General features: G+C 38.9%; 1 protein-coding gene and 1 long non-coding RNA gene across 2 annotated transcripts; both read left to right on the top strand.

Moving 5' to 3' along the window:
- Positions 1–21,423: 21,423 nt before the first annotated feature.
- LOC142534385 (uncharacterized) lies at positions 21,424–22,624 on the top strand. Its single transcript, XM_075641223.1, has 5 exons — positions 21,424–21,697; positions 21,969–22,095; positions 22,183–22,256; positions 22,351–22,463; positions 22,555–22,624. The coding sequence occupies exons 1-3, from the start codon at positions 21,490–21,492 to the stop codon at positions 22,196–22,198; spliced, it is 351 nt and encodes a 116-aa protein (XP_075497338.1). The 5' UTR covers positions 21,424–21,489; the 3' UTR covers positions 22,199–22,256; positions 22,351–22,463; positions 22,555–22,624.
- A 1,677-nt stretch (positions 22,625–24,301) lies between these two features.
- LOC142534386 (uncharacterized) lies at positions 24,302–25,354 on the top strand. The gene is made up of 5 exons (XR_012817034.1): positions 24,302–24,450; positions 24,534–24,688; positions 24,769–24,849; positions 24,941–24,992; positions 25,205–25,354. It is a non-coding gene; the product is annotated as an uncharacterized LOC142534386 (long non-coding RNA).
- The last annotated feature ends 6 nt before the right edge of the window (positions 25,355–25,360 follow it).

Genomic DNA, 25,360 nt, shown 5'->3' with positions numbered 1-25,360 from the left:
ATCCGTAATACTCGACAAACACATATTAACTGGACCTAATTACCTCACTTGGCTAAGAAACCTGAAAATCGTCTTGGATTCGGAAAGGGTAGCATATACACTGACTGAGTCGCCCCCTGTTGAGGCTCCGACTGACTGCACTCCTGAGGAATTGCAGACTTACAAGGAATGGTGTGACCATGACTTGATAGCCAGGTGTTATATGCTGACTTCTATGAATGATGAGCTGCAGAGGCGTTTTGAGGATGCAAAGAGTGCTGCTGACATTCATTTGCATCTCAAGGAGCTCTTTGGTGAGCAAACACGGCCTCTTAGGCATGCTACCGTCAAGGAGCTGATCACTTTGCGCATGCGAGATGGGGCCTCGGTCCATGAGCATGGCCTGAAGTTGATTGGGCTCGTGGACAAGCTCGTTGCCATGGATCTGATCTTGCCTTCGGAGTTGACCACCGACGTGTTGCTGTTATCATTGCCTAGCTCATTTGATCCTTTTGTGGTGAACTTCAACATGAACAAGATGGAGCCGACCTTTGAGGAGTTGGTGAATATGCTTGTTACGTTTGAATCAACCATCAAGAAAGAGAAGTTGGTTCTTTATGTGGGTTCTTCATCTAGTACGAAGATTGATCCACATGGGAATAGAAAGAAGCGTTCTATCCAACGTCCCAAGAAGAACGTGCCCTTGATGAGGCAATCTCCGAATCCCGTTGAGGCAGCCAGACCAGTTAAGGCTGACAAGACTGATGATGTATGTCATCACTGCAAGAAGCCTGGACATTGGAGGCGTAACTGCAGGGAATATCTTGCCCAGAAGAGTTCTGGAAACTGTATGTTCTAAATTGAAGTAAACATTTCAATTAACTCTACTTCTTGGGTATTAGATACCGATTATGGTTCACATCTCTGTAATGATTTACAGGTGATGGGAAGAAGTAGGAAGCTTAAGGAAGGTGTGACCTTCTAGAGGATGGGCAATGGAGCAAGAATTGCTGCCAAAGCTATTGGAGATGTTTACTTGCTTATGAACAATGATTTAAGTTAATTTTAAGAGATGTTTTGTTTGTACCGGATTTGGTGAAAAACATTGTTTCCATTTCTATGTTGATAAAGATGGATATTCTTGTTTATTTAGCAAAGATGTTTGCAACATTTACAAGAACGAATGTTTGATTGGTACTAAAGAACTTGAAAACGATCTCTATAACTTAAAATTGAAAGATACTCCACAAAATGTCCATTTAAAGGCAGACACCATATGAGATATGGATGGGTAAGCCTCCCAAATATTCTTGTCTAAGAATATGGGGGTGCCCTGCTTATGTGAAGCAGGTAGTGGGAGATAAATTGGATAGTCGATCCATTTTATGTTACTTTGTGGGATATCCAAAGAATTCGGTTGGATACTACTTCTATCATCCCAAAGAAACAAATGTGTTTGTTTCTAGGTATACATCATTTTTGAAAAAGGAATTTCTATTGGATAGAAAAGGGGAGATGATAGAACTCGAAGAGGTTCGAAAGACACCCACAGTTATAGAACCCACACCCGAAGAGCCAAGAGAGGAGATACAAGCTCCTAGAAGATCCGAGAGAGTCTCGAGACCACCTATGAGGTATGGTCTGCTTCTTGAAGAGGGCCATGATGAGCCTAACCATGGATGTGATCCAAGTACCTTCAAGGAAGCGTTATCTGATGCCGATTCATCCAAGTGGCTTGAAGCGATGGAATCTAAGATGAATTCCATGCATTCGAACCAAGTGTGGAATCTCGTGGATCCACCTGAGGAAATTGTTCCCATAGGGTGTAAATGGATTTACAAGAAGAAACTTGGGGCGGATGGGAAGGTATTGACCTTCAAGGCGCGATTGGTGCCAAAAGGATATACTCAAAGACAAGGAGTTGACTTTGAGGAAACCTTTTCTCCAGTTGCAATGTTCAAGTCCATAAGGATTTTGCTAGCCATAGCTGCATGGTATGACTATGAGATATGGCAGATGGATGTTAAGACAGCCTTTCTTAATGGGGATATTAAGGAAGAGATTTACATGTCTCAACCCGAAGGGTTTACATCTATCGGAAGTGAGCATATGGTATGCAAACTTCAAAGATCTATTTATGGTCTAAAGCAGGCATCTAGGAGTTGAAACCTCAGATTTGATAGTACAATCAAAGAGTTTGGTTTTACTAAGAATCCTGAGGAACCCTGTGTGTATGAGAAGGTCAGTGGGAGTGTTGTGACATTCCTGGTGCTGTATGTTGATGACATTCTACTCATTGGGAATGATGTAGGAATGTTGCAATCAACTAAGATATGGTTAGCGAGTAAGTTCTCGATGCATGACTTGGGTGAAACATCTTTTGTATTGGGAATACAGATCTATAGAGATAGATCAAAAAGATTGCTTGGTCTCACCCAGTCCACATACATTGATACCATCGTGAAGAGGTTCTCGATGGATGAGTCCAAGAGAGGACATCTACCAATGTGTCATGGCGTGTCCCTATCCAAGTATATGTCTCCCAAGACTGATGCAGAGATAGCGGCGATGACAAGCATTCCTTATGCATCTGCGATTGGTAGCATCATGTATGGGATGATATCTACACGTCCTGACGTGGCTTTCGCACTAAGTGTAGTGAGTAGATATCAATCGAACCCTGGTCTTCCACGCTGGAATGCTGTGAAAGACATCCTCAAGTAGTTTGAGAAGGACCAATAAATTGTTCTTGGTCTATGGGGTGGAGAACTGAAATTGTAAGGCTATACCGACTCTAGCTTCCAAAGCGATATCGATGACTCGAAGTCAACCTCTGGGTCTGTATTCATGCTCAATGGTGTTGCTGTCTCTTGGAAGAGTTCCAAGCAAGACAATACTGCGGATTCCAGCACTGAGACCGAATACATTGCTGCATCAGATGCAGCAAGGGAGGCTGTTTGGATAAGGAATTTTGTCTAAGAGTTGGACGTCATTCCTAATGGAGTTGCTCCTCTCCCGGTGTTGTGTGACAACATGGGAGCTTTAGCTCAAGCAAAGGAGCCAAGGTCTCATCGGAAGTCCAAACATGTATTGAGAAAGTACCACATCCTCCGAGAGATTGTGGAAAGAGGAGAAGTGTCGATTGACATAGTCGGCTCCGCAGATAATGTTGCTGATCCACTAGCTAAGCCTTTACCTGGACCATTATTCGAGATGCATCGCGAATCAATGGGTTTGAAGCATATGGGTAGTTGACTCTAGTGCGAGTGGGAGATTGTTAGAGTAGGTGCCCGTCGAGCCAAGTGTTGGCCGAGTGTTCACAATGAAACTCTATGTATAAGCAATCTTTATTTTAATAATATTTGAAATTATTGTTTTGGCAAATATTTATCTATATACCCATGCTAGTTGCATAGATAAAGCCCTTGAATATACAAATAGTAGAAAGAATATGAGATGCTCATATGATGAGTATCATGAAACTCATATTTGGAATACTGTATATTCTAAACAGTTCCTAGTCGATTCAGCCGCCACTAAGAAGGATATAGGCCGCTCGAGTTCGAGACTAGTATATGTGATGTGAGTACCATGTTTCATTGGTAGGGGATATTGTGATGTCCGAGCATGCAGATAGGTGCTCCTTGTAGAGTGCACTGAACAACCCTCCATAAAGGACTTTCCAAGTGGTTCTCACTTATCGAGTGGAAAAGTCCTAGTTTATGGTTGTACACCATTAGTCTTTATGACCCGGGACAACATTGAGACTCTATGTGCTAGAATTACACTTTGACTTGTTTACCGACTCTCATGGGGTCATCAGGTGGCAAGGTTGGGTGTTCTGTCGAAACATATAGAAGTCGATGCATTGTAGTCGGGGATTCACCGCTTACCTTCGGGTATGGATATCCTATGTGTTCTCATGTATATGTAGTTTGAAATCTCTGATCAGTGTATAGTGGTAATTAAGAAAGGGGTTTCTTAGATTACACCATCGATGCAACTACGACATGACACATAGTATCGATTCATTGACAACTCTCGATAAACCAATGGTTGTCGAATTGGTCGGGATATATGAGTTGAAGGGACCGTACTGTACGCTAACCATAATTGAATGGTTCTTGCAGGCACTATCATTTGATACCTAGGGAATCATGTAAGCGATGCTGCTAGGCGTTTAACATGGTTTGTTGGGTACTATCAGACTTGGGTTCTGACGTTCTTATTATCAAGGAGTTGATAAATAAGAATGGAGCAATTGGGGTATGCTCATATAAGGACATGTTTAGTCCGAATCACATGGAGATGTGAACCCACGGCTAGTTATATCAATGAACCATTGAGGGCCACACAAGTACTAGCTTTTTAGATCTCGTTGAGAAGTAAAAATAGTTCAATGTGTTGAACGGCTTATAAATGAGTTTATAAGCATTGAGAAAAATAGAAGTATGACTTCTATGAGAGAAATGTAATTTTTAATTTATGAATGTGTTCCTAAATTAAAAATAGGCCAAGTAAATAATGTATTTGAAAATTGTGATTTTCATAAACATTGTTATGGACTAAATTAAATTAAATCAAGTGTTGAATTAATTAAACACTAGTGGGCCTAGTAGAGTCCAAATAATTAAATTAATTCAAGTGTTGAATTAATTAAATAACATTGGGCCTTGTAGAGCCCAATTGAAAATAATTATTTAACTAGTGGGCTTGAGTAAATCAAGTAAAGTCTAATTGGGCTCAAATATGTTAGAGACAATTTAAATAGTCCATGAGCCTTGTAATAGTTACAAGCCCAAATCACATTGCATTCTTGGGAGGTGAAGAGTTTGGGAATACTTTTGATTAAAAAATTGGCATGGCATGCAACTTTTTGGATCAACTTTTTGCACTACCAAGACAACTCTTCCCTCCCTCATTCTACACTATGTTGGCCGAAATTTTTAGGGATTTCTCTCCAAGTTTTTCCTCTTCTTTTCTTCTTCAAGTGTTGAGGAAGAAATATTCTTCTCCTTGAAAAATCCTCTTAATTTCTAGTGCAAATTAAGAGGGGATTTATCTAGCAAGTGGTGGGCCTAATTTTGAAGGAAGGAGAGCTTGTAGATTTTTCATCCTTGAAGAGCCAAGTTGTTTACAACTTGGTTGGTGCCATCATCAACCTCAAGAGGTTGATAGGTAACGATTTTCTCAACACCCTATGTATGATATTGGTGTTTTATTGTATTTGCTACACAAACAAAGAGGTGGCCGAAAATTTTGATGAAAAATTTGATTTTTTAAACTTCCGTTGCGCTTCCGGTCACCGTAACCGATCCTCTTTCAGCATTAATTTTACCGAATGGGTTGGATCGTTCCCAGGCTCGCTGCAACTTAAATCTAACATGAAAATTTTGCAAATGATATACTTGCCCAAACTTTGTAATTGACTCCAAAAACGAGACAATTACGCCCAATGACTTGGTATTTAATCATGAATCCGTACCAACCCGAACCAACACCGAACCATCATTTAGTCATGATTAAAATATACTTAAAATGATGAAATAATTCTCCTAACATTACAGTACTTCGAAATTTGGTGAATGGAGGCCAAAAACATGACACTCTCTTTCGAGAGTCACTTTGGCATATTGAACCGTAATTTCTTGTACGACCTCTAAACTTAACCGAATCACCAACGGCCAAAAACATGACCTTTCTAACTTGATAAGGTACTGTCCAGTCCAAGGCCATAGGCTAAAAGCCAACCATGGACCCGAAACTCACCTCTGAACCGCTGGTATAGTTGCTGTCAAGAAAATACAGCAGCTGTTGGCGCGTTTTCTTGCGTCATTTTCGAGGCTAATGGCCATTGAGGCTTGAACCACCGACCAGGGCCTCTTACCAACATCCTAGGGCATGGTTTGAACCATGGCTAAGGGCCCTAGGCCAGACACAATCCAAACGACAACCGAAACAAGCCAAGTGATTCACCCGAGAGCACACCCTCACGCGTGGGGTGCTACGATTGTTCGGCTGTCATGGACCATTCCAATGATCATTTGATTGACCATGGTATGATCTAGACATCATGAGGTATTGTGTGAACCGTGGCTAAGGGCTAGAAGCCAACCAAGATCCACACAACACCCTTCAACCGAAATCAAACTCACACACACAAAAATCAGAAACTGAAACCGATGGGGGCTGTTCTTGTTTGTTTTTAAAAACTGATAGGACCATGAACCAAGCCATGAAAGGTCGACTTGGTCATGTCCTAAACATGTCAAGGAGGGAATCTAACCATGGCTACAGCCCCTAGGGCAGCCAGGATCAGAAACCACACCTTAGGCAATAAGACAAGAATCGAAACACAAAAATCTGCACTATGGGAGTTGTTGTCCATTTCGTCTTTCTTGCGGCGAAGGGACTCAAACCGATGGACCAGCACCTCCCTAACACATCCTAGTTCATGTCTAAAAGCAGCCTTGAGCCTCTGGAAATCGAGCCATACCCTGAACCACCAAAACAAGCAGAAAAACGTGAAGCAAGGAAAGAAGGGCCGAAAATCTGCATGTTCATTTTCTGAAAATTTCTGGATATATTTCGGTTTTGCTAATAAGATCATGGACAAATATGGTTTAAAAACATGTATATGACTTGATTGAAGATCAAAGAAAAATATAAACATGCCTTGGTTCGTTTTGAAAGAAAAAAACGAACGAAACGACAACGTAGCGCGGAGGAGACGGAGTGCTCTTCACTTTCTTGCTTCTATTTGATTCTCTCTCTTGTTTTTTCCCTAGAACCTCACGATTTTTTTTTTCTCTGAATTCTCTCTGAATTTCGGTGCAAGGGAGAGGGGGAAATGGTTAGGAGAATGAAGGGGAGTTGCAATATAGAAGGGATTTAAATGGCATGACCAAGTCTTGCTCTGTTTGAATTGTTAGATGAGGACTTGGTTTGATATCCAAAAGATTTTTGAAGGGATTATGGAGGGCATGACCGATTCCTCCTATTCAAACAAGGCTAAGATATTGATTGATTAATAATTAATGGTGATTAAAGGTAAAAGGGTTATCATACCAAGAAATAATAAGGAAAGAGTCAAAGGTGGTGAGTTGCCAAATAAATATTAAATCACCTATGAGGTGACCGAAATTTGGCTATTAAATGGAGGGGAAATATTGCTTAGTTAGGGTCTTTTAAATCTTTAGAGTCTTATCTATCCATTAAATAATTTTGTGAATTAACACATTAATTATGGAACCTAAATGAACTTATTTCCTACTTACCTCAAGTTACTTAAATAATTCCTTAAACATTCTTTTACCTTAAATTAACTTATTAGTTAGCTAAAATAAATTCTGGGAATGTTTTCTTAATATTAAATTTTATCTCAAAACTCCAACTCCAGTCCGGCCTCACTTAATTAACTGAAAAGGTAACAATTAAACTACTTAGTGAAATAATTAAATTTAAAGGAAAGAATTTAAATACTCATGCAATAATAATAAGAAAATCATTTTAATTTAAATGCTAGAAATTATGCATGACTTATACGTAGTCTGATTAACGTGTTCTACAACCGTCCCCCCTTAAAAGAAATTTCGTCCTCGAAATTAAAACTCACCGAATAACTCGGGGTACCGACTCCTCATCTCTGGCTCAGACTCCCACGTAGCTTCCTCCTCTGAATGGTTGAGCCATTTGACTTTCACTCGCTTCACTAGTTTCTTCCGAAGCTTTTTCTCCTGTCTGTCTAAGATCTGCACTGGTCTCTCCTCATAAAACAGGTTTGGAGTAAGCTGCAACGGCTCAAATTTCAAGACATGCGAAGGATTCGCCATATACTTCCTCAGCATAGAGACGTGGAACACATTGTGTACTCCGGCCAGATTCGGCGGAAGAGCCACTCGATAAGCTAGCGTCCCAACTCTGTCGAGGATCTCAAATGGTCCAATGAATCTCGGACTGAGCTTTTCTTTCTTCCCAAATCGCATGACACCTTTCATAGGTGCTACCTTCACAAAGACATGGTCGCCCACGGCAAACTCTAGATCTCTCCTCCTCTGATCCGCATAACTCTTCTGTCGACTCTGAGCAATCCTCATCCTATCACGGATCTTGACTACTACATCGGCAGCCTGCTGAATAATCTTTGGACCCAACTCTGTTCTCTCTCCTACTTCATCCCAATAAACAGGGGATCTACACTTACGGCCATACAGTGCTTCAAACGGAGCCATTCCTATAGACGACTGAAAGCTATTGTTATAGGTGAACTCCACTAATGGCAAGTTCGATTCCCAACTCCCTGAGAAGTCATAACAAAAGCACGGAGAAGATCCTCCAAAATCTGAATAACTCGCTCTGACTGTCCATCTTTCTATGGATGGAAAGCTGTGCTAAACAGCAACTTCGTACCCATGGTCGAATGCAAACTCTTCCAAAACGAGGAAGTGAATCTGGGGTCTCTGTCAGACACGATAGAAACAGGAATGCCATGCAGTCGACTATCTCTCGGATATACAACTCTGCATACTGAATCATGGTGAAAGTCGTCTTAATAGGCAAGAAGTGAGCTGATTTGGTAAGACGATCTACAATCACCCAGATGGCATTTGATCCTCTGACTGACTTCGGCAAACCGGTCACGAAGTCCATGGTAACATTCTCCCACTTCCACTCGAGAATAGGAAGAGGCTTGAGCAAACCTGCTGGTCTCTGATGCTCTGCCTTCAATAACTGAGAAGTCAGACACTCGGATACAAAATGTCTGATATCCTTCTTCATTCCCGGCCACCAATACAAAAACTGCAGATCTCTGTACATCTTCGTACTCCCAGGGTGAATAGAGTACGGCGACATGTGGGCCTCCGATAGAATATCTGCTCGGAGAGAATCACTGCTAGGAGCCCACATCTTGTCTCGATATCTCACTATACCGTCGCTCACTGTATACATGACACTGCCCTTGGCCTCGTCTCTCTGCTTCCACTTTGCTAACTGCTCATCTGCTGACTGACCACTGCGAATACGGTCTAGAAGAGAGGACTGAATAGTCAAGGTAGATATACGAGGAACTCTACCTCGAGGATAAGTCTCTAGACCAAACCTCTGCATCTCAGTCTGAAGAGGTCTCGAAACTGTCAAATGAGCCATCACTGCGACTTTTCTGCTCAGTGCATCCGCAACTACATTAGCTTTACCGAGGCGGTAGCTAATGTCACAGTCATAAACCTTCACAAGTTCCAACCAACGCTTCTGACGCATGTTCAGCTCCTTCTGCGTAAAGAAATACTTGAGGCTCTTGTGGTCGGTAAAGATCTGGCACTTCTCTCCGTACAAATAATGCCTCCAAATCTTCAGGGCAAATACTACGGCTGCCAACTCTAGATCATGGGTAGGGTAGTTCTTTCATAGATTTTCAGCTGACGAGAAGCATACGCTATCACCTTCCCATGCTGCATCAATACTGCGCCCAAACCGAGCTTCGAAGCATCGGTATACAGAACAACTCACCGGGCCCTGACGGCATGGCCAAAACTGGTGCTGAGATAAGAGCTTGCTTCAAAGTATCGAAGCTCTTCTGACACTTCTCGCTCCACACAAATTTAGCATTCTTCTTGGTCAATGATGTGAGCGGAACGGCAATAGAGGAGAATCCCTAAATGAACTTCCGATAATATCCTGCTAGCCCATGAAAACTGCGGATCTCTGATGCATTCTGCGGCACAACCCAATCTCTGACTGCCGCAACCTTCGCTGGGTCTACCTCAATACCGCTGCTAGAGACAATATGGCCTAAGAATGCCACATTCTCTAACCGGAATTCGTACTTACTGAACTTTGCGAATAACTTATGCTTCTGCTGGGTCTGCAACACTGTGGTCAGATGTCTGCTGTGATCCTCTTGATTCTTGGAGTAGACGAGAATGTCGTCTATGAATACTATCACAAATTGGTCAAGATACGGTTGAAATACGTGATTCATGAGATCCATGAAGATCGCTGGCGCATTCGTCAGATAGAACGGCATCACAAGGAACTCATAGTGGCCATAACGAGTCCTAAAAGCAGTCTTGGAAACGTCCGCATCTTTCACCCTCAACTGGTGATAACCGGAACGCAGATCTATCTTAGAGAATATCGAAGCTCCCTGCAACTGATAAAACAAATACTCAATCCTCGGAAGTGGGTATTTGTTCTTCACTGTAACTCTGTTCAACTCCCGGTAGTCAATGCAAAGTCTCATAGAGCCATCATTCTTCTTCACAAATAAGACTGGCGCGCCCCATGGTGAAAAACTCGGGCGTATGAACTCCTTGTCAAGAAGTTCCTGAATCTGCTTCTTAAGCTCTGCCATCTCTGTCGGTGCTAGTCGGTACGGCGCTTTGGATATCGGAGCCGTACCTGGCATAAGCTCAATAGAAAACTCCACCTCTCGCTCGAGTGGCATACCAGAGACGTCCTCAGGAAAAACGCCTGGGAAATCTCTAACAATAGGAACATCTGCGGCTGACTGACTGGGTGCCTCGGGGACAGATATAAAAGTTGCTAAGAATGCCCGACACCCTCTATGCATGAGCTTCCTAGCCAGGACATAAGGAATAATGCGCGGTAAGGGAAAGTCCTGTCTGGCTCAAATAAGAACTGCGCCATCCCAGGCGGTCGGACTAGAACAGATCTTCGCTGGAAGTCGATCAAAACTCTGTTCCGTAATAGCCAATCCATCCCTAGTATGATGTCAAACTCTGGCATCGGCAACACGATCAGATCAGCATAACGGAGGTTGCCATGGAGCTCAAGATCTATGTCTCGGATGACATTGGTAGCTGCCATCTCCCACCAGAAGGCAATACTACTGATATGCTACATCTAGCCCAACGGTCTTGACATGGAGGAAATTAGCAAAGACCTCCGAAATAATGAGTGAGTGGCCCCTAAATCTATCAAGGCCTTCGTAGCGGAACCAGATATGAAAATTCTCCCTGAAAGGTTGGAACACTAAGCTGAACCAATAATCACAAGAACTAACTTATAGACATGCAAAGGTCAAAGTTCTTCTAACTTAAATTCCCAAAATAATACTGAATAGAGCATGCAATCCTACTGCAATTCTATGTTCAAAATCTTAACCCAAAACATTAAATCCCAAATATAAACTTAAAGCGTAAAGGTACATGTCATAAGCATGGTCTCCGGGTTCGTCTCCGTAGCATGGACATCAACACACTGCCTTGGGTAGGCAGATTCTTTGAGGGCACTGCGGCAGCAAGTGGTCTGGACTACCACACTTGTAACACTTCCCTGAGCCATACATACACGCTCCAGCATGGCGGCGTGTGCACTTGGGACAGACTGGATGCTCAAAAAGTCCTCGGGGTGGGCGTCCCCACGCTGCTAGCTGCTGCTGACCTCTGTTTCTAGGCGGGCCAGTGAAAAGGCCTCTTGTTCCTGGTGCTGCTGCTGAGGAGGAGGAGGATGGTGTGGTAATGGAATCGGGTCGCTTACCCTAGTCGATCTCTCTCAATGTCACGCTGGTCCTGCTCTGCAGCTAGAGCTCTGGAGACGGCAATATCATAAGTAGTAGGGCCAGCCACCCTAACATCACGGCGCAAGATCGGCCGTAGTCCGTCCAGGAAGTGTCTCAGCTTTGCTCCAGCATCATTCGCAATTTGGGGGCATGAAATGGCAACCCCTCTCAAACTACGGATGAACTTCGTAACGGTCATATCTCCTTGCCTCAGGGTCATGAACTCCCTGGTCAACGTGGAACAGCACCTCATCAGTAAAATATTGGAGTAAAATACCTCGTGAAGCGTGTCCAGCTCAGCGTAGCCAAGTTCAGGGCTACCGACGCTCCTTCCCACCATCAAGCGGGCATCTCCTCCGAATAAATAGGTGGCACATCGAACTCTGTCTACATCTCCAAGCTCCATGAACTCGAAGATAACCTCGAGGGACTTAATCCAAGCCCTCGGCAATCATGGGATCAGACGTCCCTGAAAACTCCTTCGGACGCATCTTCATAAAACCGCTCATAAGTAGCCTCGGGCCCTGTCGGCCTGGCTGCCACATCATGGTTCCCCCGCAAACTGTGCGAAGAACTGAGTCATCCCAGCTAGCATCTGGGCTTCATGTCAGGTGGAGGTGGAGGTGGTAAGTCCCTCTCCTGCCTCTGTTCATGCCGTCCTCCTGGTGAGGCTCATCCTCTCTAGTGCGCTCGAGGATGCGTCTAGGGGGCATACTGTTCCATACATAACCCATACGTAACCACATGCATAATTCCATAATTTATTTAAATTTAAATACTGAACAGTAAAAAAATCTGGACGTAAAATATTCATGAAAACATGCTGTTAAATAATTCATGCTTTAAATAAAATGCGTAAATGTAAAACTTACAGACCAAAGACGTGACTTCATGAGCTTCTGTGGTCAGTAGTAGTACAACCCTTTACAAGAACCTGGCTCTGATGCCAGCTATAAAGGCCCGAAAATTCGTGTTTGAAAATTTGCGGAAAAATTTAAAATTTCTTTTTAAAATAATCAAAATGCCTCATTCATAAAATAAACTGATAAATCAAGTTTAATGTTCACAATAGCAGCGGAAGAAATTATTGTTTGCAAAATAACAAGTTAAAGTAATCCAACAATTGATAAAAATGTTTGAGCATAAAAATGGTAAATGCTGAAAATGAGGTCCTCGGGTTCCACTACTGCCAACCCCAGCTGGCTCACTGGTCCCCGCCCTAAGTCCCGTCCTCATCAGTACCTACAACAATCAAGTCTAGTGAGTCTAAAGACCAGCATGCATATATCGTAAATAACAAGTAGTAATAATAAAATTGCATGCGAAGTGAAAATAACATATCATGAGTCTGGCATAACATAAAATATCATGTCATGAGTAATTATAATATGTGCATAACTGAATCGATAATCGTAAGTGAACTGCTTGCTCGATAGAGCTCTGTAATAAAATAGCCTATCATAATTTTTTTGAGATTATGTTCTACGCTAGTGGCCCATGAACTGAACTAAACTGAACTGAGTCATCTGATCCGACTAATACCACAGTATACTGGGTGGAACTAGGACTAAATTGAACTGAACTGAACCGATAAGTGACCACCGGGTGAAGTAATAATCCCATGATAATGAAGTGGCCACAAGCAATATCGCATAAATCTCAAAAATGAATATTTTATATTTTTGCACGTAATATAATTAAATAACATAATTAAATATCCTGCATTAATTTTACCGAATGGGTTGGATCGTTCCCAGGCTGGCTGCGACTTAAATCTAACATGAAAATTTTGCAAATGATATACTTGCCCAAACTTTGTAATTGACTCCAAAAACGAGACAATTACGCCGAATGACTTGGTATTTAATTATGACTCCGTACCAATCCGAACCAACACCGAACCATCATTTAGTCATGATTAAAATACACTTAAAATGATGAAATAATGCTCCTAACATTACAATACTTCGAAATTTGGTGAATGGAGGCCAAAAACATGAAACGCTCTTTCGAGAGTCACTTTGGTACATTGCACCGTAATTTCTCGTACAACCTCTAAACTTAACCGAATCACAAACGGCCAAAAATACGACCTTCCTAACTTGATAAGGTACTGTCCAGTCCAAGGACATAGGCTAAAATCCAACCATGAACCCGAAACTCACCTCTGAACCGCGGATACAGTTGTTGTCAAGAAAATACAGCAGCTGTTGGCCGCGTTTTCTTGCGTCGTTTCGAGGCTAATGGCCATTGGGGCTTGAACCACCAACCAGGTCCTCTTACCAACATCCTAGGGCATGGTTTGAACCATGGCTAAGGGCCCTAGGCCAGCCACAATCCAAACCACAACCGAAACAAGCCAAGTGATTCACCCGAGAGCATACCTTCACGCGTGGGGTGCTGCGATTGTTCGGCTGTCATGGACCATTCCCGTGATCATTTGATTGACCATGGCATGATCTAGACATCATGAGGTATTGTTTGAACCGTGGCTAAGGGCTAGAAGCCAACCAAGATCCACACATCACCCTTCAACCGAAATAAAACTCACACACACAAAAATCAGAAAACTGAAACCGATGGGGGCTGTTCTTGTTTGTTTTTAAAAACTGATAGGACCATGAACCAAGCCATGAAAGGCCAACTTGGTCATGTCCTAGACATTTCAAGGAGGGATTCTAACCATGGCTACAGCCCCTAGGGCAGCCAGGATCAGAAACCACACCTTAGGCAAGAAGACAAGAATCGAAACACAAAAATCTGCACTATGGAGTTGTTGTCCATTTCGTCTTGCTTGCGGCGAAGGGACTCAAACCGATGGACCAGCACCTCCCTAACACATTCTAGTTCATGTCTAAAAGCAGCCTTGAGCCTCTGGAAATCGAGCCATACCCTGAACCACCAAAACAAGCAGAAAACGTGAAGCAAGGAAAGAAGGGCCGAAAATCTGCATGTTCATTTTCTGAAAATTTCTTGATATATTTCGGTTTTGCTAATAAGATCATGGACAAATATGGTTTAAAAACATGTATATGAATTGATTGAAGAGCAAGGAAAAATATAAACATGCCTTGGTTCGTTTTGAAAGAAAAACGAACGAAACGACGACGCGGCGCGGAGGAGACGGAGTGCTCTTCACTTTCTTGCTTCTATTTGATTCTCTCTCTTGTTTTTCCCCTAGCACCTCACGATTTTTTTTACTCTGAATTCTCTCTGAATTTGGGTGCAAGGGAGAGGGGGAAATGGTTAGGAGAATGAAGGGGAGTTGCAATATAGAAGGGATTTAAATGGCATGACCAAGTCTTGCTCTCTTTGAATTGTTAGATGAGGACTTGGTTTGATATCCAAAAGATTTATGGAGGGATTATGGAGGGTATGACCGATTCCTCCTATTCAAACAAGGCTAAGGTATTGATGATTAATAATTAATGGTGATTAAAGGTGAAAGTGTTATCATACCAAGAAATAATAAGGAAAAAGTCAAAGGTGGTGAGTTGCCAAAGAAATATTAAATCACCTATGAGGTGGCCGAAATTTGGCTATTAAGTGGAGGGAAAATATTGCTTAGTTAGTGTATTTTAAATCTTTAGAGTCTTATCTACCCATTAAATAATTTAGTAAATTAACACATTAATTATGGAACCTAAATGAACTTATTTCCTACTTACCTCAAGTTACTTAAATAATTCTTTAAACATTATTTTACCTTAAATTAACTTATTAGTTAGCTAAAATAAATTCTGGGAATGTTTTCTTAATATTAAATTTTATCTCAAAACTCCAATTCTAGTCCGGCCTCACTTAATTAACTGAAAAGGTAACAATTAAAATACTGCGTAAAATAATTAAATTTAAAGGAAAGAATTTAAATACTCATGCAATAATAATAAAAAATCATTTTACTTTAAATGCTAGAAATTATGCATGACTTATACGTAGTCTGATTTACGGGTTCTAAATAAATTGTACCAAAAAATTAATATTATGATATATTGATATATAATAAATCAAGGCATATATAATAAATCAAGGCATCCACTTTAAATGGTTGGTAATACCAAACTGACATTTAAATGGTTCCAAGAATTTAATGTAACATATAGCAATATAAATCAAAACTCCCACTTATAAGTAGGGTATAATAATGCTTAAATAAATAAATATAACATAAACAATAAATAATGATTAAATAATATAAAACATAGATCTTACCTTTTAATAACCTTATTATTATACCAAGGAGTTTCACATTTTCATTTCAACTTTGGAAAGTTAGCTACTCATTATTCAAAGTGTAAAAAACTTTGAATATGAAATTAACATGCTAATTATATTTAAATGAAGAAATAAAGGAAAAACAAAGAGAGATATTATGAACTCAAAGGCTTGTTCATAAATGAGAGATATCTCAATACATTATAATGCACCCCTATTTATAGCCAATTTAGGGAGACAACCACAAATAAAATATTATTTTTTTACGCATAAGTCTTCATTGGTGTTCCAAGCAATTATGTCACATACACATCACTTTTGAAAATCTTCCCATCCGAATTTTCTTTTCCACATAAAACAAAATATGTATCTAATTGAGTTGTTTGAATTGTGATATTTTTTTTAACCATTTGACCAAGTAATTTGAGAGATATGGTCAAAATGCTAGAGCATGGTAAACTGCCACTTCTTTGGTAACTTATTTTTTGCTTAATTTGATCCCAATTTTGAGAAGATTTTTATCTCATGCTTGTCACCAATATTGTGGATATATCATCAACTTTCTACAGGTCCAAGAATCATCTTAATCACATTTGCAATGCCAATGTTATTCTTGTTTTATCGAACCTGTAAAAATAATAAAAACTTATAATTACACAACAACTTATTTTTTATACACTTTATTATAAAACATATAATATTTAAAAATTTAATAAACAAAACTATAAATTTATATTATAAAACATTTAATTAATGTACAATTTTTATGTTTATCAGTGGTCAACTAATCAGTCTTAGCTCACCAAGTACCTGGGGGCGTGGGTGTCAACAACTCTCGTCACTGGGCCATGACCAAATATGGAAATACGATAGTCGGACTCCTTCTATGGCCTTCTCCCGTAAACATGCCCTTCTGGGGCTTTTTCCCTCACGATATCCCCAATCACATCATATATGCCATAATCAATTCACATCCTTCAAATATTTTTCCTTTCCTTTTATTTATAAAATATCGTATTCTTCAAAAATCGTAAAATATCATTTTTCGGGAAAAATCATACAACCTTTGCATATATCATAAAATATCATATTTTCATCATAAATATTTTAAAATATCATTTATCATGCATTATGATTTTTCGGGACACTGCCAGACCTTTCGAACTACCGAGACTAAATTGACAATTTTACTCCTGGACCTCGAACTTCCCAATTTTTGAAATTTTCTTCCTTTTCTTGACTCGAGCCTATCCCATAACATCATATAATCTTATTTTTGACTTATAATATTTTTCTTAGACGTAAACCCGAGCTTTTCGATTTTTTGACTTAATAACTAAATCATGAAGCGTTTTAAACCCGAATTAGTTTCAAACTTAATATTTTCTACCCAAATTTTTAAACATAAACTTTTCATCCCTAAAATATCCTCGTGAACCACGAATCAACCCCCATGAACCATGGTTCGAACCAACTTACTTATCTTAGCCATTTTCGAACCCATCCTTTCTTCCTAAGCCATGGTTTCTAAATTACCCGAGCCACCCTCGAGCCACCTCAAACCAGCCCTTGACTAGATCCTCTTGGACCACCCTGGACTTGCCCTGACCCACACCGAGCCAGCCCCAAGCCTCCCTCGAGCCAATCGCTCAGCCCGACGCCACGCGCCCCATGCGCGAGAGCCCTAGGGCTCATGGCTTTCCCTCCTTTGAATTACAGCCTCCCAATGCCTATCCATCCTAGAGCCACTCTCCTGGACCCCTAGCCTACCTTCCTGAACCAGCGCACCAGCCCCAGCCGTCGTAACTAGCCGTGCGCCTCCTATGCATGAGAAACCGAGGCTTGCGGCCCTATTTCCTTCAGGCCCTGATGAGTCCGGGCGCCCTAGGACTCCTCTTATCTCTGAACCAAACCATGCACAGGGCTAGGACCATGGTTGGCTGAGCCCTGGTGCAGCAGCCCCTAACCGTGGCCAACCTCCCATGAAACCCTTTAAAACCCTAGCCCCTTTGAGCCCTTCCATGAACAGCCCCTTCTAGTTACTGTCCAGCCTTGGTTTCTCCTTTAAACGACACTTTTTACGACCCCTAAACGTCTTCTATTGGCGCCGTGTCCCTTAGAACCTATGACTTAATTCTTATATGCATAGAAATATCGGAACTTGAAAATATACGTCTAAACATAAAACGATTTGAACATAAACGTTTTTCATGCTGGAAAATATAAATCATGCATAATATAATTTAATGGTGCAGAAATAAAGTTTAAAACTGCCTTTGCGTTAAAAAAACTCAAATGTTCGATCATTGGCGTGGGTTGCGAAGAAGGACGAACGGGCGACGAAAAATCTTTTAACTTTGCTCTTGAAATTTTCGAATTTTGGTGTGATGTGTGTGGTTTTGTACGGATGCTAGGAATCTATTAGAACCCTAGTTTTGATTGTAAATTTTCAAAATTAGTGTTTTAAAAAGTGGGGTTTTAAAGTTTTTGGGTCTAGGAATAATTAGGCCCTCAAATCCTAGTTAAATTAGGCCCATTAATACCCATTTAATTATAAAATAAAATTTACCAAATTCATTTCAAAAACTAATAACTTTTGGGCTTTTAAAAGTCCTTCATTTGACTGAAACCGACTTCCAGGATAAAATTCGAACTTGTTTCGTAAAATATTCGGACTTCATCATTTTTAGGAAATTTTCATCTTATTTAAATCATTTTATCGAGCCTTAAAAATATTTATCGAAAAATATTTTTCATCTTGGTCGTCTTGTCTCTTTTCACCAACCTAATATTGAGTATCCAGATTGAATATTTAATTTCTTGAAATCATGCAATCTAAACATTTAATCATGTAATATGTATCATTTAAGCATTTAAAATCAATTAAATAAAGCAATTAAGCAATTTAAATAATTTCATGCATACGGTTTACGTTGACTTTTGGACGATAACAAATTCAATTTGGATCAAATGCCTAAAGAATGACTTTGAAAAGGAATAAATGAAGAACATTCCTTATGCTTATGGTGTAGGAAGCTCGATGTATGATCAAGTTTGCATTAAAATTGAAATTGGTATATATAGTTGAATGTTGGGGAGATATCAGAGTATCCGGGTATGGACCACTGGAAAGATTAAGAAAGTGCTGAGATACCTTCAAGGGACCAAGAACTACATGCTTAGTTCAGAAACGTGAGAATTTGGAAATGATTGGCTACTCTGATTCAGACTATACTGGTTGCATTTATTCAAAAAAATATCCACTTCACGATTATTTTCTTGCTAGCTAATGCAGTTGTATATTAGCGAAGTGCAAAGTAGACTTTGACTAACTACTTCCCACTATGGAGACTAAGTCTATATCCTGTTTTGAGGCCTCCTCATATAGTGTTTGGATGAAGAGTTTTATTTCAAGGCTTAAAATCATGGATTCTATTTTTAGGCCATTGATACTATTTGTGTACAATCTTCCGGCTGTTGTTTGTGTAGCTAAGAATAACAAAAGTGGAAGTCGAAGCAAGCACATTTATATTAAATACTTAGCCATAAGAGAAAGTGTTACAGATAAGATTATGGTTATCAACACATTAACATTTAATTGATAATTGCTGTATCCCAAGACTAAAGGCATGCACACAACTTAAATTTAAGGATCATGTAGAAAGTATGGTGACTTGGTTCCTCTATGTAATTTGTTATAAGAACAAATTCATTTATTAATAAAACTTTGTTATGATATTTTCTCATATTTATTATTTGTGTGCACATTCATTGATTTGACAAATATCACAAAGTTTGGAACTTGAAAATATGGTTATTTATTAAGTTATTTCATTTAGATAATCATGGTATATCGTGATACAAGGAAGATAATATTCGCTTTAAGGGGACTTATTGTCATGATTCGTGTATTTTGTTTACTCATTTGTTAATGATGAGATGTATATGAGCCAAGTGGGAGAAAGTTGGAAAATATTTATAAGTTATAAAATCTTATCCCGTTAAGTGGTCCATATGTTGATGACTAAAAGATTTAATTATGCACAAACTTCATGTTATTTACTGGTCATGTGTTTGTAAATATTTAGATGTACAAATTATATCGTGATAAATTATCTTGATCATATTGTTTATCTATATAGTAATGTTATCATATTTTTAAATTCAAAATATATCATCATGATAAACCACAATTTAAATTTAAATTTATCCGATGATGGTACAAGTTTTCTATAAATAGTTATGTTTAGGATCTTAAGCATACACCCTAAAGTTACACAACACCATAATCTTAAACCACTAAATGAAATCCAAGAGGTGTTCAAGGTATTTTTCAATTTCAATGGCTAATGGTGATATTCTATTCATTTTTTCAACGTTCAGTATCATGTCATTAAGTTTAAACATGAATAAATTCTTACATCGATCAAAAGATTTTTTAAAAAGTGTCGAATTTAGCTCGGATTCTACATGTTGTACATGATCCAATGGTGCAACTAATCAAATCGAACTAGTTTCGGCTAGTACTGGTACGAAGAAAACTCACCTTTATGTAAAGGCCTTTAGCTCCTTCTATGAACTCACATATGCAAGTATCTCCCATTCAGGGGCGAAGCCAGAAATAGGCTCTGCCGGGCTAAAATTTTAAAACTCTACAATTTTTTAATATATTAAATTGATCTACCTGGGCTAATATTATATTATTTCCAAAATTATATAAAAATTTACATATAATTTTTAAAAAAAAATTAGGCCACCCGGGCTTATAGGAGCCTTTGGCTCCGCCCCTGCTCCCATTACAACGTCATTCCTTCTAAAAGAAATTTTCCACTCCCAGATTACACTATCGCAAATCCGTCCATTATATGTAATTTTGATTATAATAATTGTCATTACTAAAAGAAATAGGGAAATTGATTATTCTAGTCTATTTCAAAAGTCATAATTTCAAATATAGCCTTCTTTATTACACATTTTGCAATTATGTCTTATTTAATTAAAAAAATCCTAAAATATACCCTTTCTCTATGAACACACATGTTCCATTTTCCGTGATTCATTTGTTTAATTATCTATTATTTCTCTTTAAGAGTTGATTTAACATTTGTTCTGTTTTATTTAATTTATAATATATTAATTTTTTAATATTACTTACTTATATCAATAAACATATTTTAAAAAAATTATGAATTGTTAGTTTGAATTAGTGCATACGAAAACACCAAGCTTATAATAATTTAATTACGATTGTTGCTCATCTAAAATAATATAAACAAAATCACCAATCACCATGATTATGAAACGTATTATTTAAGTCAATGTGAGTTTATACAAATATAAACAAAAAATCTGATTGTCTCAATTAAGTCTCTACTTTATTCTATGCTAACAGTTTATGAGTATGCACAACAAACCTTCAAAAAATAAAATGCATAAAAATATACTCGACAAAAGATTATTTCAAATTATCACCACTCTATGTACAAATACATAAAATTTATAAGATTACTCGAGAAATTACGAAAAAAGTTCATCGAATCAAAACAATTTTTAATAAAACAACAAACGATCGATTTAATTTTTTCGAAAACACAACCTCGTGAACGTCAAAAGTAATCCAAACTATACTAATTTTTTCCAACCTGCCATATGGTTTCCGGGTACTAGAGAAAATCATAAAGGGAGGGGTGAAACGGTAAAATCAATCAACCGAGTCCCACACAATAAAACTCGAACCGCATTTCGTTTGCTCCGATTCTTTTGGTTTCTCTTCAATGGCGTCCCGAGTATTGCTCCTCCTTGTTGCTGTTCTACTGCCCGTGCTCTTCGCGGGAACTGCATTTGCAGAATCCGCGTTTCTTGTTGAAGGAGAAGGTTCCGCTGCTTTTCAGGTCCGGGATGACGCCGTGTCCCAAGTTACGGCGGCCGATGCTTCCTCTGAACTGGAACTGCTCCAACTCAAGTCAAAGATCTCTTATTTAGGTATCATTTCTTTTATGTAATGGGTTTTTTGATTGATTCCTAGATTCTGTATTTTGGAAGATCTTATCACTTCAACCTTGTCTATTTGGTTTGAATTTAGTTATGCTTTTATTTCGAATTCATCGTGTACTGCTGGTTAACCGTATCGATCAGGTGTTTTCTTATACGGGCTTGTGAAATTATTGTGTGTTAATTGTTGCTTATCGTGATTTATGAAATATTTGAGAATTTTTTTAGTAATTTTGATTTTTGAATGGTTTTGGGATTGAAGAAACGAGCATTGAGGAAAAAACGGGCGAGTTGAAAGAAAAGGATGGGAGTATTGAGCATTTGGAGAAAGTTATCAGGAGAAGTCAAATGTGTTGGTTTCACTGCAGAGCACAGTTCAATCACTTGGGGTGAAAATTTGTACTGGATGTTCTTCAAGTCTCGTTTAATGATTTAATCATTAGTGATGTGTTGAATTTTTCTTTCATTCTTTCTAGGAAAAGGCAACCTTAGATGTGAAAGGGCGGCCGGGAGAGGTGGATGCTCACATTAACAACATCAAGAAACAGGTGTTAACATCGTTGTGTGGATTCTGGAAAAGATATTATCATGGCAAATCTTTAATTTGTATTTATGCTTTGTGTTTGTGGGTTCTTCTATGATAGAGTATTAATCTTAAAAGGAGATTGGGGCACAAAATCAGAAAAAGGATGATCTTGAAGTTCAAGCAAATATAGCTGAGAAAAAGATCGAGGGGATGAAGTTGAATCTTGAAAATGTATGTTCATTGTTGTATAAATGTTCATTTCCCGGAGAATGTTCTGGATGGAAGAGATTTCCACTTTTTGATGCTTTTCACTTCGTTACAGCTCCAAAGGATAAATGACGAACAAAAGTCAAAGATTCGCAATGCTCAGCGTGCTCTTCAAGTGGCAGAGGTTTGTTCAACCCCCAAATTACTTCTTTTCTTTTTAATATACACAGTGTGCGTGTGTAACGGATGCTTTGGTTGGTCTTATAGGAAAAAATGCTGAAAGCTAAATCGGAGGTTTCTTCCGTTGCCAAACAGCTAGAAGAGGTGATTTTATTTTTCTCGGTTTTTTCACCTTGACTCCTTTTTTAACTTGTTTGTAGATCTGTCACTTTCTGATTCTAGGTTCAACGTTGATGGATTGATGGTGACCTGTTATATTTACTTTTTGTGTGATCCATATCTTTGCATTTTTACCAATTTCCTTAATTTAACAATTCCAGGTTATTGTCTTAAATTTATGTGTGCTCTGACAGGGAAACAAGTAACAATGCACAAAACTAGCTGGCATTACTTACAATGCTATTCATGTTAGGAAAGTATTGAAAATGAAAGTTGTACAGGGATAAATATATTTTGTTATGGTTCATGCATTTTAATCCAAGAAAATTAAATCGTGAATAGGTTTTGGTTATGTTAGAGGATATATTATTTGCCACGAGACATACTGGGAACTCATTTAGATTGAGTTTCACTGTAGTGGCACTCTCATTTGGAATTCTTTCTGAAACTGATGCTAGGAAGCAGCGCCTTTGATGGGGCTGGTGGCACAGATATTGGGATAGAATCTCGTCACTGACGCATAATGGGACAAGAGCACTCAACTATTCCTTTAATCCATTGAGATGTGCTGAGTGTTGAACTGGATTTGCATAGGTAGAGAGAGGCATTGCATCACTTGTTTTGAATCTACATGATTAGTTTGGTTTGCTAGTCCGCCCATTGATTTCAAAGTCCCATAGTCACTTTTATGAGTGGTGTCGTGTTTTAAAGATTTAACATGTATATTTACATGACAAAGCCTGAGCTGGTCTATTGTTCAAAAAATCTCCATCCACAGAATTGATGGAGTCGAAATAACTTGAATGATAAAAGCTGTTGGCAAAAAATGGTTCGATGAAGAACATATAATTGCTCTAGCTGAGGATGGTTGCTCTTGTACTTTGTGTTACATAGACTAACTTCATTAAATCTAATTATGACTAGGTTCGTCAAGCTTGGTTGCCATCTTGGCTGTCTACTCATTTAGTTCATTTTCAGGTAATGTACTTCTTATGAGGAAAATTTTTAAGGGAGCTTTCTCTTAATGAATTGTCTTAAACATGCAGTCATTTGTAGTAGGCAATGGAATGAGCATGGGAACCAGTATTGGATCTGACAATTCAAGAGTGTTGTGCTTTCATGTCAATGCATTATTTTCTCTTTACATTGATTGAATTTTATGTCTGTATCCAAGCTTGATGTCTTTCCATGCAAAAGGCTCCATTAATTTCGATATTTTCTTTGTAACCGTTCTGTTTATAATGACTATTCAGTCTCTAAGAAGAAATCTGAAGTTGATAAGAGGATGCAGCGTCAGCGTAGAGACTTTCAAAAAGGCAAGTTATTTGGAGATGTCTTTTATTTTCAGGGTTCGAAATAGTTTCAAATTCTTGTTTTTGTTAGTTAGTAGAGGCCACAGGGTTCTCTGCTGCTACTTGTGACAATGGAAAAAAGGTGAATTTTTTTGAAAGCTTTTGTTTTTGTATGGTTTACCGAGTAGGAGATATTTCAATATATATGTTTGCAGCAATGGCTCACAACTATCAAAAGTCGCTGCAAAACTTTTGTCGATGATTTTCAACCACTGGTTCAATCACTTTCTACTCAAGCCATTGATTATTATCATGTGGCTCACAGTGCCATTGAACCACATGTGGTAAAAGTATTAGAGGTGACGGATCCATACTTCCAGGTATGCAATAAAAATCTTTGGTGATTAAAAATTTTACATTGTCAACTCAAGTTGGCTCGATTTATCGATTGATATTTTAACAGGAAGCCAAGATGTTCACAAAGCCGTACGTAGATCAAGTTTCAAAGCGTGCTAAACCTCATGTGGATAAAGCACTTAAATCTTTTAGGCCCTACTCAAAGAAAGTGGCTCGCTACCATAAAAGATCACTAAAAAAGTGCGTGTATACCATTCCCTGGTATGAGCCTGCATATATCACAAAATTCTTTTTGGCTTTGATCTTTCCCCCTTCAAAGTTAACGTATTAACATTTTGAAGGTCGAAGCAACTCTACATAAAATATTAAGAAGTTACGAATTGACAAAACCTCTTGCGACACCAAGATTTGTTTGGTTTACGGTAAGTCTGGCACAAGAGTAGCACTTCCTAAATTTGACGTGCTATTACTCATAAAATCTGTATTTTTATCTCTTGTTCTTTTTCTATCTAGGCCTCAGTTTTGATGGCAATGCCCTGGTTGTTCTTTCCAAGCTACTTCTACGGTTAGTGTTTTCCATATATCTTTAAGTTGTCAAGTATTTTTGCATTTTAATGTCCTTCCGATCCCATTTACAATCTGCAAGAAATGTGGGACTCCTGTGAAAATCGGAACAAACTGCTGAGAAATCAAAATGGAACTGAATACCTGCTACAGTTGCATCATCCATTCAGAATTTGCCTTCGAACTTATGCTGAGTTTTGATTTACATTGCAGTAAAGAGCCAAAGAGACGCCGTCGGCATACCCATAAGACAAGCCATACTCATCGGAGGAGTAAACGTTCGCGTCAGGACAAATGATCTTACACAAGATATCTAGGCCACACCCACGTATACTCCAAGTATCAAAATTTTAGGTACCATAGTCAGCA

The sequence above is a fragment of the Primulina tabacum genome, unplaced genomic scaffold (assembly GCF_025594145.1).
Source record: "Primulina tabacum isolate GXHZ01 unplaced genomic scaffold, ASM2559414v2 Contig474, whole genome shotgun sequence".
In the NCBI taxonomy this organism is placed as follows: domain Eukaryota; kingdom Viridiplantae; phylum Streptophyta; class Magnoliopsida; order Lamiales; family Gesneriaceae; genus Primulina; species Primulina tabacum.
Note: the sequence above shows the minus strand (reverse complement) of the source record. Positions and strands in the feature narration are given on the sequence as shown.